This window comes from Plectrocnemia conspersa, unplaced genomic scaffold, assembly GCF_051122295.1.
Source record: "Plectrocnemia conspersa isolate PC_06_02 unplaced genomic scaffold, ASM5112229v1 ptg000003l, whole genome shotgun sequence".
Classification (NCBI taxonomy): Eukaryota; Metazoa; Arthropoda; class Insecta; order Trichoptera; family Polycentropodidae; genus Plectrocnemia; species Plectrocnemia conspersa.
This window is the reverse complement of record NW_028277167.1, coordinates 10,046,788-10,067,583: the sequence shown is the minus strand read 5'-3', so window position 1 is coordinate 10,067,583 and position 20,796 is coordinate 10,046,788. Positions and strand designations below refer to the sequence as shown.

At 29.1% G+C, this 20,796-nt stretch overlaps 1 protein-coding gene across 6 annotated transcripts in view; it reads right to left on the bottom strand.

Moving 5' to 3' along the window:
- The window catches only part of LOC148236570 (uncharacterized), a 158,866-nt gene that overhangs the window by 26,558 nt on the left and 111,512 nt on the right, over positions 1-20,796 (bottom strand). For all 6 annotated transcript variants that reach the window (XM_088183276.1, XM_088183271.1, XM_088183277.1 and 3 more), the window contains one exon: positions 5,049-5,142. In XM_088183276.1, the coding sequence (XP_088039402.1) occupies positions 5,049-5,119 (71 nt within the window). In that variant the 5' untranslated portion in view covers positions 5,120-5,142. The remainder of the gene's footprint in view (positions 1-5,048; positions 5,143-20,796) is intronic.

Here is a 20,796-nt window from a genome sequence, read left to right as displayed (position 1 = left end):
CGTTTTTATTACTTTTACACGAGTCAAAACGTGAATGAACTCATAAAAAGGGTCTAATAATAAATCCTAAACAATAAAATCCGGAATATTGTTAAGTATAGTGTTGTTTGTCGTCTGTTTAAGTTATGCTGTTTTTTTCGCGTCGCAATTATTGATAATGAGTCGTCCAAAGTGAGTTTCTTTTTATTATATTTTTATAAAATAAATGTTTTCAGTTTATTATTAGTCTAAGCAAATAGTTTCTGAAAGTATTTTGTTTATTGATACATCGGTTATTGTAGTAAATTGGTACCAAACATCGTTGTCCTACACATGGGACAGTGGGAAGCGGCTTTTTTATTTTTATTTTTTAGGAATATGAAATTACACAAGATCGTAAAATATTTGAGAAATGCAAACCAGGATAAAAGTATAATTAATATACTGCCTCCGATAAATAGTTGTGAAGATATAACTGACGAAGATGATGGAAATTTAACTGATGAAGATGATGGAAATAAAGATGAAAACTCAATAAACAGTCTTTCTACCGGCCAACTATTGTCTGAAGGTGAACAAGTGATGAGAAACAATTTTAGTGATAGTGATAGTGATTTTAACGTTCCTTTTTACATTATTTCTAAAGAGAAAACCAAATTAGCAAGAAAGAAGAAAAAAATAGTAGAATAGAAATTAGCTGATATTAGAACCTACATATGAAAAATGGCCAAATATGCACTTTGTAAATAATAATCTAAGTCCGATGGATATTTTTGTCTTATTTATTGATGGTCTCATAATTAAATTATTTGTCAATGATTTTATACTAGGTATTCTCAAAAAGACCGTAAATTTATAAAGGTATCCTAGCCAAATGACTTCAATCGATACAATGAATTTATGGGTGGAATAGATCGTGTTGATCAGAACGTAAGTTTATATAAAACATCTATAAGAGGAAAAAATTATATTTTCCCATTATTACACATATTCTTGATACTGCAGAACAAAACGCATGGCAAATTTATAAAACAACGGGCGAAAGATCAGATAATTTGAATTTCTGTAGGCGAATTGTGACCAACATATTAGAAGGATATGGACAAAATTCACAACATGTAAAAGGACGAGTATCTGCAAAAAAAAATATTGACATACGATACGATAGAATGGACCATCTAATTATAATTCATCAAAAACAAACCAAATGTGCACATTGCCACTGTAAATGTATGACAAGGTGTAGAAAATGTGACGTTGGATTGCACACCAAATGTTTTATCGATTACCATAAAGCAAATTTTAAATTTTTTTTAATATTTTTATATGTTATAATTTATTATTGATAATTTTGTGACAATGTACATATTAACAACTATTAAATGTGTTGTAATATATGAAATATCCTAATTTTTTTATTATTTTTTAATACCCCATTGCCCACTGACCTACAGGTAGGATGGCACTTTTCCGGAAAACTAATGGCGATTAATTTTATTTTTTATTTTTTATATTGATTTTATATATATATAAAGCAAATTCATTGATCAAAATAAAATTTTAAGAGAACAAAATTTGCTGGGCATATCTGGGTTAATATATACGTATAACTTTTTTGTCTGACACAATATTCTTAGAATCATAGCCGTGCCTTAGAATTTTGCACACATACTTGTATGCATGTGTACATACATATATAATGTATAACCTATAAAGAAAAATCTCGGAACAAAAGGGTCAGTCAACGACCTTAACTGAAGTTTATTTCGGGAGTAGCCCTTTTTGTTAATAATGTTCTCAGAGCAACTTTTTTCGTTGACCGCAGAAAATAACCTTATCCCCTAAAGGCGGGTGAATAAACGGACGAACGAAATGATCGACTTCCACCTTCATTTAACATCTAATGCTGTGAAAATGTGTATGAATACATATATGTATTCATTTATAAACGATCAATATCAAGGTAAGGTCAAGTATTGTTTTATTGTATAATTTATCTATCAGCGGATGTGTGCATTAATGTACCATTGAACTAATAATGCGACGTAACGGAAAACTGTCATATAAGCAAATATTACAGGAACGTATAAATCCGTTACGACACAACAACGTATTCGTTGTGTCAATACTCATTCATAAAATGAGGCGAGTCAATTGACCGGAAAAGTCATAGAAAAGTGAAATTCGATACGCAGATTTATTTGATTAATGGTGTATATTTAAGACCAAAAGGAAATATTCTAGTTTGAAATATTTATTTAGTGTAGTTTGAGATGAAACATGTGTGTTATTTGGTTTGTTCATTAAAACTAGATGAATCATTTTAACTGTGTTTGTATTGACTACTAAATATAAATTTATGATTTATTGCTAGTTTATTTATTGTACTTTTTTATCTATTAAAAGATAAAATTTATATTGTGACATAATTCTGCGAAATTTGGGAGCGCTATCTGTAAGTGATAATATTTTTACGTGGCGCCAGTATATCAATAATTGATTGTAAGACTGACGATTTATTTACATTTGATAAAACATGGTTATATTTCTAGTTAAATTGAAATATATTTAGAGATTATGGCATAAAATGTGCTTTTTAATACATTTACATACATTTTTTTTATTAAATAAATAAATATTTTGATACAAATTTTTACGAATTAAAAACTTAAATCACAACGATCTCTAATCCTCAAATTTATTGAGTTCTGCAATTTACAGAATACATTTATCGTCGTAAATACTATTAAAATTGTATCTAAAGCTATCATATATTTTATTTCGTTAGGATTTTACTAGTAACATATTATGAGCAATGTTTTAAAATCATAATTTTAGTATGATAAATTTCGCGAAATGTAATATAACATTGCTGCCAACTTTTGTCAAACCTGATTATAAGGAAAAAGCATGTCATTATTAGTGTGGAAATGTGGAAAAAACGAAAATTCACATGCGACAACAATATTCAAGTACAGTGCAACTTCATATTCGATAACGTTGATTTATTTTATTAAATATTTATGAAATATATTCTTAGATTCTAAATTTAGTATCTAGTAGTCGATACAACCAATTAACGTTTGTTATTTTTAGCACGTTACTGTCATATTAAAGTTAATCGTTACAAAAATAGCTCTGAGCGTCATAAATGAATTTTGTTCCTCATAAATATTAAGAAAATATCATCGATTTTGTGTATAAAATTGAGGTCGTTGATGTTTGATTTTTACATTTGAGAGTATTCAGGACAACGCGTCTACATTAGAAAATCTGCGCAAAAAGTTATATTTGTACGTATAAATGGCGTTCATCTATAAAATCTTCTGCGTATTATCCTAATGTGTTTTTGTGCTTTGTTTGTTTTAACAATCATGTGATATAGATTCTAAGAAAGAAAAGCGAAAAAAATTGTTATCGTATTTTAACTGAATCGACTTGTAAATATTTTCAACAATAAAACCCAAGCCCTGCTAACGTCATTTATCGATACTCGCATATGTACGTGTTTTTATAATACGTATTAATATGTATGTGCGTTTCAATTTACCTTACGGATAAAACACCGGTTTCTTAGAACTGCGGTACATTTAGGATCATCACCTTGAGTCATTTCGGGATTTTCTCAGAAGCGTCGTGATTTTACTCGGGGATTTTCTAACTTAAAAACTAATTATATCCGAAATATATTGCATTAGTGAATATTTAATGGTCGTTAATTAGACATAGATTAGCGATATGACAAATTGACGTAAATTATCTACGTAAATAATGGCACATACATTACGTAAATTGAGGTCTACCGACAGTTTGTTCAATCTAGATCGATTTGTGTATAGCCACATACAAAAAAACTATTTATTTATTTTCCATGAAGATAAAAAGAAACTACGCGCATCGTATAATTAACTCAAGGTTTTACCGGCGCGTCTATGAAAATTTTCTCCGAATAAAAAAATACACAACGGTGATTATCTGCGGAAATTCTGAGTAAATGGCAATAAACGGCTAGTCAGTTAATCGCCCATTTCTAGATTATATCTTTCTTACAAAGTAAATATATTTTTAGATCCTTACCGTTGGCACTGTATAGAATATCTAGCAGGCGCGTGAAAACGACCCAAAAGTTGAAAGCCGCTCAATAGGAAATGTGTAGTCGATTTAAATATGTTAGAAGAAATTGTTTTCCTATTAATCATGATCATGTAAATAAAGATTCATACTTTAAATCATATAAAATATATAAAGACTCACCTCGCGTCTAATGCGATCATAGACATTTTCGCAATAAATAATTAAATATTTATATGAACAACAAAGTTGTCTGGTCAGTGTTATCACAGTTTAAAATTAAAGATGCTTTTTGCCAAAAATAATTAACTGTTATACCGAAAACAATTATTTCGGTTGTCAATGTTATTTATTTCAGCAAAGATTTGCCTTAGTAAAAAAATATAATCGATATTGTTGCACATTTGATTCGTTGTTAATGGTGACCTATCGAGCGACGGACTAAATACTAATTAGGATTGTACCCGAATTTATAGAGTGATATGACTACATTAAACCATGGTAATAAGCGAGAAATTTTGTTTAAAATAAATAATTTCCAATATAAGTAAATAATCGACGCATAAAATAAACCAGTTCTTTCTAGTTAAAATTAATATCGAATATATTAGTTTACATCATTACTCGTTAAATAAAATCCTTTCAATGCTAACGTTGCAGTTATTGATTGAAGGTCTTAAAGCATTCCAAGCATTCACAGCATTATCAAAAACGTTGAATTTAAATAATAAAATAACTCAGATTTAAATCAATCATACTTTCAATATATATTATGTTCAATTCAACCGTATTAAAATTAATATAGAAACTTAAATAACTTCTGGTAGAACATTATTTGCATTACGATATCAAAGTTTGAGCTCGACAGCTTGTATGTAAAAGTTAAAATTTAATGTATCGTTAATATTAAATAGTGTTTAAACGATAAGGCATGTCAAGATTTTATGCATAAGTATTTTTACATTATGATTATAAAAAAATATGGTAACAATACATACTTAATTGTCAGAGCCACGAGGATAATGATGAGAGCAACCAGAGCCATCGCAATAATAACTCCATATAGCATGTATGTCCTGTCATTTGGAGCATCTGTAAAAAAATAATCATATTAATAAAACATAAATAAAAAATGTGATAAACACACTTTGGTTACAATATAGATTGAAAAAATATTAATTATTTATATAGAGTAATTTTATTAATATATGTCGTCATGACCAGACTAAGAACTTGATATTCACAACTCTCAGAAATGCAATGATAAAAATTTTTTTTAAGTTTAAAACAGAATTTTTCATTTTACACAAAACATTTTTTGGTGAAATTAAAAATGAAAGTTAGACTCATATTAAAAAAATAAGGGAAAGTCATTTACCGATAGTGAATTAATCTAATAATATAAGTCGCGCATGATTGTTGCAGCCGATTTATACAGAACAATTGCTAAAAGGGTTGAGTACACTGCGAGTGACATCAATAGCCAATTAAATAAGCAATTGATTTTAAGATGTTTTTATTCGGTCACACAGTGCCTTCCATCATTTTCGACTCTCAACGCCTTTACTGAATCTAGGTTTTCTCAAGACAACCTATGCAGATTATAGCCAGTGCATTTTGTGTAATTAAATGGTTAGATAAAATAGTAACAGTATGTACATATTTTTAGAGGCTGTTGCAAACAGTTAGTCACTGGTTTGCACCACATTGTTTATTCGATGACTCAATGTTATGTTTAAATTGACTAGAATAATTAGCTTCCATGAATATTATTTAAGGAACAACTACAGAGAAAGATATTTTTAATAAAATTAAGAAAACGTTAACAAAGTACATTCTAAATTGTGACACACCTGATGGTGGTCAAAATATATAAAATATATTATGAATCTTTAAACTTCTGAGTTTAAAGATTCATTAATATATATTGTAATTTTTTTTTATAAAAATCCCGCCCTCAGTTATAATCCTTGAATATTAAATTGCTTTTGAAATTAGCCTTTGCTGCAAATATCGTGAGATTTCTTTACGAATTCAACTAAAACTACAAGAAAAAAGTGCTAATATATTAAACTTATACTTTTGATATTGTTTTTACACATAAGTCACGTTTTATTTAGGCTTACATTAATTTTTCTTTCTAGTAAGCCGAGCCCAAAATACTTACGATCTGGCACTTTACAAAAAAAAGTTTTCTAACCCCTGGCTTAAAGTACAAAACATTATTAACTATTTTAAATGTGATTTTATGTTTTTAAATAAATAAATTTAAGTTAAGTAAGTAAAAATAAAATATTTAAAGAAAGCTCATCGAAAATATTTTATATGTAATTTTTAATACATTATTAATTCTTAAAATTTCAAAGGTACTACAAAACGTCTTTTTGTATTACTTAAAAAAAAATCGCTTTTAATTAAAGTGGTGCTTTGAGATCGAAATCAGACAAACTTGTATTGTATAATATATTTTTTTATAATAATAACGATAATATGAATACGTTTTCTGATCATACAAAAACATCAAGTATTAATTAAAATTTAGAATATACTCTTTTCTAGCACATTCTTCATTAAGCACTTCCGTAAACATTCTTCTATATTTATAGATTTTATATAAATATTACAAAATTGTAATAGCAATCTCTCATAAATTGTTTATGATAAATATATAGTAAAAGCACTTAAACGAATTATTTTCGTATTCTTTTCATGATCTTGAATTCACATTGTGCTGAATATTGTAAATTAACACAATGCCTGTTTGTATATATTTTTCATATCTACAAACTGATTATTCCAATAGAAGGATGAATGAAAACTTGATGAAAATTTAATGTAATATACAAATATGTTTAAAAATCATGTTATTATGTCCACTTTTATATTTCAGTCACGCTCTTAAACTGTGATATCTATTATCCATCAACATCGATTAGATACAAGAGAGAATTAGATTGTTTACTAAGTCTATTTTTAGAGTAAATTGACTATTTTTATCTAACGAATCGAGTTTTATCCGGATTGAGATATTGAGTGTCAATTACTATTAATAAAACAAAATCAAAATATTTCAAAAAATATATTTCTAAAATTTAAGAATAATCGTTGCAAATATTAGAAATACGGACAACTTTCGCTTTTTCTCAAGACAGTCTGCGAAATTGGATCACTCGTGAGAGTTTGGTTCAATTGGTACATCGACCCAATTGAACCGAATGTTGATACTTAAAAATAAAAACACAATATAAGTTGACGTATTCGATTTTATTTGAATTGACAGCTAACCTTTTCATAACTGAAACGTCTTTATTTGGTGATTGACACGCGAATGAAATGAGGTTGTTCAATTAACTGTTTACCTTTGGAGACAATCAGTTTTAAATGCGTACTGAATTTGAGGACGATATTATACGCATCAGCCTAATAATGAATAATGATTTAAAGGAACAATAGTTATATAGTTGTTATTGATAAATATGGACAGTCAGGATGTGAGGTGATGATGTAAGATTTTTTAAATATTCCATAAATATAAATAAAGAGCAATCAATTCATGCGTAGGTATATAATTTTATGGTTATACACTCACTATTGTATTAAGATATAAAACATCGTTGGTTGAATTGACCTCTGGGGAACGATTCTATTGGTTGTTTATTGCACATGTTCAAACACCAATTGGATTGTAATTGATTTGTAATATGTTGCAGTTTGTAAAAGTATATATTTTATTTTGTGAATATATCTTTTTAAAGCAAATATAAAAAGATCAAACCGCTTTTCGCTAGTTTTTGTTGTCGGAAGTGTTGGTTAAAAGGCTTCACTTCATCCACTACCGCAATCACTATACATTTAACTGATTCCACAACGCGTTTGTAGAAAAAAATACAACCTTGATTTGGTTGCGTGATACGTTGGCGTCTCTGGTAATGAATTTGTATACGTTTATTATAAATACCATGAATATTTTCATATTAATTGCTGACCGACAAAAATGACTATGTAATACTTGCTAATCAAGAATACGCACTTAAACATCATTTTAGTTTTTTTATGATTGGAGATTAGGTGTTTTTATATCAATCTTATAATATATACAAAAGGACGATTAAGAAATACTATAAACTCTGATTATCACCGAGAAAATAAAAATATTCCACATAAATATAATATAAGTATATTTAAAAGTATTGATCTTTTAAATATGTATGTAAAACTATTTATCATCTAACTGCAATATTACATTTAGTTACAAAGCAGATGTAGTATTTCTAGGAAATACTAAAAATTAAATGATAGTTTTCATAGAGATGTTGTAATTCACATATTAATTGTTTATAAATATCGCATCTATATTTCCTAAGGTCAATCGAATATAATTGTGTATTTATATTTTTTATTTTTTATTCTAGTCTATAAAAATAATTAAGTTGGCAATTAGTTAAACAACTATAAAAAACAAAAGTAAATGTTAAAAATTATGTTTTAGTATACGTAACATTTATTTAAGACCTAGTGCTTAAATTTTTTTTCAAAAAATCTAGTTTCATAGCTAATTATCTTAATCCATTAAGCAAATCATTGATTTTTAATAATATATTAATTTAATTTAATGAAGTTGAATCACCTGAATCATTAATTACGAACAAATCCAAAGTTCACTTTCATACCAGTTCTCAATGGCATCGATAATTTGATGATTTTATAATTGCGATATTTCTATATTGTTTTAAGACTGTCATTATTGAAGATTATGCAATTAAATAATTTAATTACATGTGAATTTTTTTTTATATGTATATATAAAAATCTATATCTGTCGATTGTGATTCGTTGAAATTTTATTGCAACTTTTATTATTATTTTAAAGCGTTTTTCCATATAAGGTTTTCGTTCATGTTTACTCTAATTGCATTATTAATTACTAATTAATAATATCATAATATTATACAGTTTAAAGTTTCGGTTTCAACTGACGTCTGTCATTGTTTGTTTTTGACTGAGTCGTTATCAACTCGATGATAAGAATGTTTTGGTATTGGTGAACGTTCGGGAGGTGTGTCGAAATGTTTTTGTTATTATTATACGGACGTAGTATATACTATTATTACATTATACTGTTTTGGCACAAGCTCTACTACTAATATATACAACATACGAAACGCTTACGCCCATTGACATAATCACCTACTTAACCATTTAACTATTTGAGTAAAATGAAAGACTTGATACAAAAATATGTAGGTCAAATTTTATATCATACCTACAATAATCATGATTGTTAAATGATTTAAATAAATGGATTAAAAATGCAATTTATTTAAATTAGATCCAATTATGTATTGCAATTATGCTTTGTAATTGTCGTTATGACTAACACAATAGTTTGTCTGGTGATGAGCAACTTCCTCATGCTCTCAGTGCCGACAATCATAACTTCTAAGAATTTTACAGTTTGATAAACAAAGATGTGTTTTATCCAACTATCCTTCTACTGAAGTTATCTCGAGAAGAAAAGTATTTGAACAAGCATTTATGCATACTTAATAAATATATATGCTTTATGGCCATTGTCATTTAAAATAAGATAAAACATTATACTCAAATATGTAAAGAACATATTTTTTATTAAATTATATGCGAAATTATATTTGGAAAATCCTTCAATTCAATATTTTTGATTATTTGCATATCAAATACACATTTCCTGTATTAATCCAAAATTATAAAGATTATCAATAACTGCATGGACTCATGGTCAGTCTTATGTTATTTAAGTTATGTTAAATATCAGTAATCGTTGTTAAAAAACATTTGGCATGCACAAATGATTTATTTTCAGTGGGTTGCGTATTGAATTTCAGTGTCTTATAATATTTACTTTTTACGTTAACTCTTAAAATACGCTATGAATTGTGAACATATTATATAACAAACCTATACTTTTGGATGATTGTACATCTAATTTAATCTCAAAGATAATTGTTAATATTGAATTTTAAAGAAGGATGTTAGATATAATTGTTAAGGCACTATCTAAGCATGACTCAATTATCTATAAATTAATCATTATTGTAAATCAATATCTTAAATATCAGGCGATCACACAATTACGAGAAATCCATAAATAAATTAATCTTGAAATATTGATAGAAATATGTAAACTGATATAATAGCAATTAGTTCTTCATAATATTAAATTAATAATACCTAGTAACAATATGACTTTTAGTATGTTGTTATTAACGATTTTTATTTGCTTTTATTTTTTTAGGGATTTATTAATTATTACGTACATCTAAATTGTTTCTCGTTGTTCAACTAAATAAGAAAATTCTAATAATCCTTTAAATATAAATTAAACCGAGATACAGCTAAAAACGTTATTAATTTTTTTCGAAATATCAATTTAAATTTTAGGTTCCTCTTAAAAAAAACTAAAAGGGCAGGCTTGAATTTTTGTGACGAAATAGAGCTTTAATAATAGTTAAAATTAAATTTTAATATCTATAATTATTATACACTTCGAGGCTGCCAGTAACGCTGTAAGTACTATCGAAAAAAAATATACTAAACTGATTATAATTAAATTAATGAATTTTTATTTCATTAATTGTAAATTATAAGGATTATTTAATTTAGAGGAACCTAAAATTTAAATATAAGGCTAAATTCAACTAAATTAGTATTATTAAAGTGTGATTACTTATATTTTTTAATGCAAAAATACCAATATTTCGTAAACATATTTTTTGTATTTAAAAAGCAATGCTCACAGTTATTTAGTTATATTTTTATTGAATTAATTACGTTTAAATTAAAAATATATTAATGAATATGTAACGCAAAAAGTTTTCGTGTGTGAGAATTTATTTCAGAATACAATCTCAAAAGTTTCATATTCACTGTTAAATTAAGGTAATTGTGAGAAATAATTTGAATAAAAAAGCGATTTTTCCTTGACGTATATTAAGACGAATGAGTAATGCAGAACTTAAAAAACCCATTTTTATAAATACTTTGCATTGCCGGTAGCAAATCTCTTCACTGAGATCTGTTTCATTGAATAACAAAGTAAAAAATAAAACAGGTTGTTTCAGTAATAATTAACAGAATGTCTTCCGTCTATTAACATGTTCTAGATTTGCGAAAAAAATCGTGGAAGTGCAATGATTTTGCATTGCAAAACGGAAATTGAGAAACTGTTCATCTTGAGAGCGTTGAGTAAGAGGTCTACTTCTTTGAAATTAAATAAAAAACTAAAACTTTCACTGAAAACGAAAGCGATGTTACAATATATAACTCCTCGCAAACAATTGTTTCGGTATAACACGAACGTCATAGCGTAAAGTGACTCATGTGCCTCTTAATCCAATTTACGTAACGATTGAATCAACTTTTTTTGATCAATGAATAGCACTGAGTACACAACAAGCACGAAATTGACTGAGTAACCTTATTGTAGGATTTAATTACATAGTTCAGTACTTCGTTCAGAAAAGGTACTCCATGACTCACCACTCAGTGGTTTTATTATCCCAATATTATTGTTATGAATAAGATTATGTGTAAATTAAAATTTTCATCGAATTGACGATTGGCCTATTTTTTATAACATAATATATTCATCAATCATAGCATATCTATGTTTTGGTTTATGGGTTATCTTATGTGCATGAAAAGGTTTGTTATACAGTATTGCAATAGAAGCAGTAGAACGGTGAAATTGTTGGCCAACTGTGCCAAGGTGAAGCGGGCCTCGATTCTCAAGCCAGAGGTAGGTTCCTGCATTTTACGTGGAAATCCACTGACATACTTCAACATATACCATGTTTAAAAATAGTTATTTTAAGACAAATTAAGACCATTTTACCAGTAAACCAAAAAGTGTATTTAGTGATCATTCTGAAGTCATTGTTTAGAATAGGAATCAGCAATTTTTTCAGTCTCATGGGATGCATTAGTATTTAGTTTTAATTGGCGAGTTGCCCGAGTTACAATATTATGATTGTAAATTATAAAAAAATCCAGAAGATATGATATTTGACGACATCAAATTTACAGGTTTAGAGCATCAGAAAAGATATGATGTTTGTAATATTTGCTAGATTAGTGCATATTTAATGTATATTGTAAACATTATTTACTGAATATGAAAAAGCCATGGTTATTAGTAAGAATATCGGACCTCGGTTGCTCAGATGATCTAACTCAATTTATTCCTGTGTTATTTGAGCGATCGTAAACAGTTCGCAACCTATGATGGCTGATTATCTGATGGCTGATGTTAGATATTGCGGACATAATGATTTAGAATATCTGTCGAAATGAGCTTACATAAACTGTCTGTCTTTTAGTGTTAGAAAATGGTATAATATGATGTTTTCACGATCGAATTTACCGTCGGTAAAAACATTCTATCTAGAGAAACTTTCACTACAGATTCTTAAAATACTTCTAAAAGCAAGTGGAGGTTATGTGACATGTATATTTTTAACAATGGAAAACTAGTATTGATATGAGTATAACTTTCTAACAACAAGGATTTTTTTAGCAATTTTTCTTATAACATAAGCAACATATTGTGGGTTTGTAATTATCATTTATATGTATGCCACTTTTATTAATCAATATTTGATTCATTTGCTACATGTTAAACTCGTTACGACCAAGAAAAATGAATGTAAATATTCTCCGTCATTGAGAGAATATTTCTTTGTTGTGAAACGATCACGGACATAATAAATCACTGGATCCACAAGATTCGCCCCGCCTGGCAGACGACCTGAGACTCCCGAACACGATCATCGCAGCGAAAGAATTCCAGTCACAAGCAGACATTCGAAGAGACCATACATACTACATACATCCCGCCGCCAGCTTCTCCACCACCGCTCGGAGGATATACTGTCGTTGTCACACCAATCAAAACACTGAGGATCGTCCACTCACATCCATCATCCCTCCGCCAGCTTCTCTACCACCGTTCGGAGAAAACATCTTACCATTTATCGTCTGTCGCAACATATGTACATAAATATAATGTAATAAAACTCTAACTAGATTTGACCTTGCGTCTCACTGGCTACAAAGTCACACCCCCAGGGTTCTCAAATATTAAAAACAGTTTTTGGAATACGGAAAATAGATGTTCTCACTATGTTAAATCGCGAAAATTATTGAGACTTAATATTTTTTCTATATTTTCATATGCAATTTTATTGCAAAATATTTTTTGCTGAATAATTTTCAGATAATTCTGCTGAATCATTTGAAATAATTATGAATAAATATTACTTTAATCACTTTTGACTTTTATTGGAACAATAGCATGGTTTTCGTCTCGCGCGTAGTCCTCCTGTCTTTCACCAAAACAGTGACAAAATTTATTGATGCGGCGATACAAGTAGATAACGTATATAATAATTTAAAAAAATCCTTCGATGAAGTTTGGCATGGGCTATTTTAGTGAAAAAAATAGTTTTTTAAAAAAATTTTAGCGATCGTAGAGAGTTCGTAGTATACGGCGGCCAATTGTCGAAAGTATAATATATTTAACTTCTTATGAAGTTCTTCAAGGATCCAATCTGGGCTTCTACTCTTTTTGTTATTCAAACGGCATACACATGGCAGTTACAAATCGCAGTTTTCGTTTGTATTCCGATTATTTAAAATTGTTCTGATGCATTCAATCTATGTGGGTTCCTTCTCTGCATAGAAATATTTATATTTTTATTTTCCTGCTTTGAAAAATTCTCACTACAGATCTCGGGATCACTTTTGAAAGCAGGTGAAAGTCCTTTCTACACATAATAGAATTCTGCGAAAAATCTTCCAAGATGCCTGGAGTTTTGTTATGAGCAATATGTTTTACTATGACGGCTTATCTTTGAGAATTCTTGAATCTGGATCTCTAATTTCGCATCTTAATCAAAAAAGTTCAGAAAAGTTCTTGAGATATTTATGAATATTTGGTTAATATTAATGTATTTTAAAGTTGGTGTATGCAGTTACTATTTTCGCAATATGATCACTGTATGTTCGTAGTCTTTTCTTAGTATACTCGCAATATACAAGCGATATGCTTGATGTATATTTAACATATGTTCGATGTATGCTCGCGATATGCTCACAGTATGTTTGCAATTTGTAATAATACAAGCATAAAAGTCTGACATTTTAACAGGCTTTGTTAATTTTCCACATGATATGATGCAATGTATATATTATTTATCTACAGTTCATTGTTGATCGAAACCAAGAACCACGACGTCTTGGAGTGATTCAAAAGAAGGAGGCCATACCATCACCGGCGATTACCTTCGTTGCAACTCGCACTTTTATTACAGCCTCTTATGTAATTAGCTGTGGAATAATTCTTGGGAAACTAATCCAGCCCAACCGTCACGCCGAACTAGCCCACGGTTATAACTCGGTCGCGTGCTAGTTAACCAAGAACTAAGCAACGCCATAGTATATCATAGAAATATATATATTAGACTCAAAATATATATAGTTCACGTGTATATACGTTGTATACATACATATGTATATATATACATATATAGAACCACGCATTACATTGCATATACTGTGGTATGTTGCAATACTATGTGAAAGAGCGTGTGTATATTATAAAAGCTTTGGCCTGTTTCTAATTCAATGCATTGACATGGTGGCAAATCATTGACCCAAAAATAACAGTGGGTAGTTGGTTGGTTAATCTGGAAAATATCGCGTTTACTTTGTGATATTTTACTGTCAATATTGTCACTAGGAAACCAGTCGAAGTGAACGTCGACATTTATGTGACGATTCATTGAACAGGGCCGACAATCGACGGATGCATTTTGAAAACTAAACAATCGTTCAGGTGTGACAATGTTTTGTAATACACCACAAAGGTATGATAATATCCTGATCATTATATTCTAAAAAAAATATAATAATGAATCATTGAAATTTAATATTGATATAATATTTGATTGAATTTGGCAGGTCGCAACTACACTGAAAAATCCTAATGGAAGCTTTAGCAAATTTATAATAAATAAATTTCATAATGATAGACACCTGTTTTTATTCAATTATATCTGAAGTTGTTTTATATTCTAAGATAACCCACTTCATAGTTTACCTAGCCACAAATGATTCAACTCTTTGTTGTAAAACCACATTCTATTTATTTTCTCGGTATCATGATAATTGTCATATTTTATTATTACACTTACATTCTATTGCTAGAATGGAATTGTATAGTTCTAGGACATGATTTAAGTGAAAATATTGTTTTAACATAGGAGTCGACAAACTTTTGCCGAGTCCGAAATATTTTAGGCTCGGCGGGCCAGATAAAAAAAATTAGGAAGCTTAAAAAAATCATTTTTTTCTTTAAAATTTACAATTTTAGCATTTAGCATCGCAAAAACAGTAACTTACTGTTATTTTTAGCTAACCATTAAATTACACAAAATAATGCACTTATTATTTTTTTATTTGAAAGTTAAAAAAAAATTGGGAGCCACTTGGTGAATCAAAAGAAACTTTTCAAGATCTTTACAATTGAATTGGCTATTGATGTTACTCGCAATGTGCTCAACACTTCTAGGAACTATTATCACCATATATTAGTTAATTAATACGCTATTCTATTTTATGAATTAACTACTTGTTTTATATTATATATAATATACACCTTATTTTCTCATTCTTAATTAGACACTCGATATTCAATAGTAAATGTGGGTCATAAATTTCTAAGATTAAAATTACTCTTTCTACCCATTTTATGTACTATTGATTATCAAAAAAACACACAACAAAAATAGGTTAATAGAACGCTGATAATACTACACGATTCTTATGTGTGTCATTCGATCATTTCGGTTCGATTTGGATCAAATAAAATATGGAATAATGTTGGTAATAATTTCTGGATAAGTGCCATGTCGTGTATACATACGTACTATGCGAAGTAATAGCTCAGAGGTCGATGGCTCATATAGCAATTTATATTAAGTGTATTTATTTTTTATTAAATATAAATCAAACGCGATAAGTGCATAATCGCATTGCGAGGCTAATATGTACTTGAAAGCAAGTTTTTCTCGATTAAAGCAGTTCTTTCGAGTTTTCGAACACATTTGAACACGTTCCAACGGCGCATCGTACCCATCTTTGTTCGCCATTCTCCGAATCGGGTCTTTGGTCTTCGCGGATGGTTTTTTGCACCTTTTGTTGCTCTCTAACGGTCGCATAAATTTCAACCTCTAAGTCTAGACTCCTTCCTTTGTAGAGAGGAGGGCGCATGTGCTCCTCTCTGGACGAGGAACCGAGCTTTAAGCCAGGTTTAAAATTAGTAAGTTTATCGCGAATTCGGCAAATGATCTCGGCGTATTTACCCGGGTCGCTAAACTCAAGAAGTTACGAGCATTATCATTGAAGCCAAAAGTGGGACCAACAACCGAAAATTCTCACCCACTCGTTCCTACTACGGATTTTGAACTACAATGTTCCATTCAGACGACCGAAACAGAAAAAGTCAACAATCATAAATACAATGATTTAACTTTCATTATATACTCGTAAAATATCTAAAAATATTTGTATTGATCCGTTAAATAAATTTCTAGGATCCATTTACCCACATTTCTCTAAGAAGTTAAACTCTAAGGTTCTGAAAAACACAGTCGCACCTTCCTACTGCAGGAATATTTTTTTATACATTGATCTTTTTTTCTATCTGGCTTTATTATACCAAGCACGAATTTATTTTTATTAAATCTTAATCCCAAGCTAAGAAAAATAAGCAATTCAAACATTATTACAGGAAAATTAATACGGAAAAGTTTTTCACAGGAATATATAGCTTTATTTTGTCCTCAATTATTAATCTATCAATGATATTTTATCTATTTTTTTAACTAACCCCATTCGTATAATACTTCGTTGTAATTTCATGGAATTTTTTCTGATTCAAACTTCAGTGTCATCACAAAACATATTTTTTTAAACAGTGAAAATACACATAAACAGTATGTTCATGAAAACGATGATCTATTCATGTCATGCCATTCAAATACATCCATTTGTATTTTTCAAAACTAACAATGAAAAATGATGTCACTTACGTGACTCACATTTTCAGCTTCGCAAAAATTGCTCTTGACAACATACAACGAGAATTTTCTAAAACGAATTAGCTTAAAAGCGGTAAATTCTGATTTACAATTGCTTTATAACATCAGAATACTTATGGCTATAGAACACAGATCCATTGTAATATTAAAGGGATATTAATCGGCCATTGCCCAGTCAAGTTCTTCTGGTTGCTTTTCTCAACTTAACGAAGATGACCGGAAGCCTCATATCAAATCCTATAATTAAATAATGTAATTATATGTTATACTCCCATCAATGATTAAAACTAACAAAACAATTAATATAACCGTTTCAACCATATATGCAAAATTCATATATATGTATGTGTAAAGCAGTTTAAAAAACCAGTTTTATTGGGTCTGTCCTCTAGTTATTGACCCCGAATTTTGTCCGTTAAATTCTCTTTTTTCCCTTGGGTTATTTTTCTCAGAAGCATCACGCCACATCGGCCGATTTGCATGACTTTTGTTCTCAGAGGGTTAGAGAGGCATGTGTGTTTGTGCAAAAAAAATTGGCCCAGACACTATTATAAAATTTATGAGATTAGGTTTCGTCTGGCGAATGCCCCCAGACGCGATTGTATTGGGTATCAAAAGAAACGCGGCCATTGTGCTCTTATCACACCTGATATTCCAAGTGGGTTAACTCAGGTGCGGTCTGCTTTCAATTAATGTGTGTGTGATGAAAAACCGCATAGCAACTGTAGTTGCACCAAATGTTATTTATCTAATTGTTTCTACACTTTGTGTGCGCGTGGTGAACACCATTGATCTTCTATGGTTTCACAACAAAAACTTTCCCCGTCCAATAATAGCCTCAATCTATTATATTACAGATGCACACTGGTAGTATCACGCTTCTATCACGCGTGATGGTTGTGTGATTTATTTCAATTCAACGTACTAATTGCGGGCAGTTAACGCTCAGATATATTTATTATGTATTATATATTCGCCTGGAGTCATATACTTAATTTAGTAAGATATGTACAATGTATCAGCGGTTTCTAAAATAGGATCAAGTATGTTATATATATACTTTGCCATCAATTTTTTAGAGCTTAGATTTTTTCCAGCATAATAAAATAGGTTGGTCACGTGAAAAGCATGCAAGAAGTCAGATTATTCCGGAAAAGCTTCTTAGGCAAAATCAATGTAATCGTGAATCGTTACATCAAAACTAATGACTTTTTTGAACACATGTTTTATATTTGATAAAAAATATGTGGATGTAAGTAATCTAGAACCATACACATCCAGAGTTCTCATTGTTCTCATATCATAAAAATATTTATTTCAGAAAAAATACTAAAAAATAGTTTCGAAAAGAGATTTATTAATTAATATTTTTAGCGGTAAAAAAATAATTAAAGCAAGTGGGTCGCGAAAGTGAGTCGCACTGAAAAGTATACCATGTGATAAAAGGTTTATAAGACACTGCAATTCGTCATTAATAAATTTAGCGACGGTCTTAACGATTATTGAGCAATTTGAGATAATGATTAATTGCGCGTTATAATGAAATCAAACTAGTTTTAAATATAGATATTGATTTTACCAATATAGATATAAATATGTATTTACCCAAATGATTAAAATTCTAATAATTATAGAATAAGATCTATATTATCAATTCAAGATTCTTAAGATCGATAGTATTGTGTTTATTTATATACTTATCTCTAATGGTTATTCTTGGAAATATATTTATACAATACATTTTTAAAACGTACTCAGTGTGACAGATAGATTTTTGATACGTATTTTAATTGAAGATTGACAGAACACATTTAAAGTCAATTGACATCAGTAATTAATCCAAAATTTCTTAACCGATGTGTCACGGTAAATGGTTCAAGTTCTTGTATACTTTAGAGATTATTGCTCCGTTTGTGGTTCAGAGATGGATGAGATGGTTCATTTAACTATTTATCTAATTAATTTCAGTTGAGCTCTAAACTATATTTATATGTATTTTTTTAATTGTAAAATACGAAATTCAGTACAAAAGTCGTTGCGGTTCCATAGTTCATTTGCAGTTTTGCTAATGAAAACAAAGTCCAATTTACTTTAATAGGTTATTTTGATTATGTATAAGTCGCTTTCTATTGATGGTAACTGCTCGTTTTCCCTTCTAAACCACACGCATATTGGAAAAGTTTATTAAACCGGAACGTCCACACTTTGCATCATCGTCACCCGCATTTTGTCTTCGTCGCTAATTTGGAGTGAAGAGATGAAATCTCTCTCTTGTATTATATATATTTTTTTGGTTAACCTTGTGGCACTTTCGTATGACAATTGGCCTTTTAAAAAGTCGTTAAACAGCCAGCCTTCCTCATCCAAGGCGATGCAAGTGAACTATCGAGGCTATCGTTTGAAGTCGCACATTTTCGCCAATGGGAGACGCCGTCAATCAACAATAGCGAATTCCACCGCAAAAGTCAATTAATCCTTTTGATCTTTCCAAAGCAGACAGTTGAATATTTCGTGGTCACACTGAGCGAATAATAATGTAAAAAACACGTTTAAAAGATAAGATAAGGACACAGACACACAAAGGACGATCAGGACGTCTTTGAAAATTCTGGATCGAACCAGAAAAAACATAAAACAATAAAATTATCACCTGAAATTGATAATAATTAACGCACGGATACAAAAAATCATTCGTGACTTTTCGATATAACGTCAATGCATTTCTATTGGTGCATTTCGATAAACAAATTAATGCTTCGATATTTTAATTAATTTATGAACTTTAGATTGCTTCTTAAATAAACTGATAATTTACTTCTACTACGAGACGTTATATTTATTTAACCATTTAATGTGTTTTACTAAATGAAATCCTTATTTATATAACTTATATAATTTCCTTTAATTTATTGGAGCCCTGCCAATGACCATCAACTTTCCTACACTTTCTGATCGTTTTGATAACAAATAATTAAAACAAGAAAGTATTTGTTTAATCTCTATACACTCATGTTTATTTAATGTTAAACATTTTAACATTATAAACATTTTAGTTTAAAGTTAAAGCAATTTATATTACTATTAGGACATATCAATTAATTTACCACAACAAAAAATATTTTTAATAAAAATATCTCCGTAATTTTAGAATAACTATGAATTCAACTAATTACGGAAACATATTATATTAATAAAAATTAAAACTTATACGCATATAAAACATTAATAATTTTTTTTAAGAACTATATTAAATAAATAGTTAAAGTAAATCTAAAATCAATCAAAATTTAATATATGTTAACACAAACTTTGTGAAAGCATAGAAGAATTATAAAAAAATATATGATCTCAAAGATCGTATATTTTGAAAAGTAAAAACAGGAACATACTTTTAAAATAATATTAAACTTTCGAAACCTGTATTTTTATATAATATGTAATGCAGTTTTAATTGCTTATAATGAATATAATTTATATAATAATAAATATTTAATACGATATTAATAGCTTATTCGATGCTAGATACAGCTGGAATACTTAAATCTTATATATACCAGCACGACATTTTGATCACGTTTAAAAAAACATAACTATTATATTTTTACTT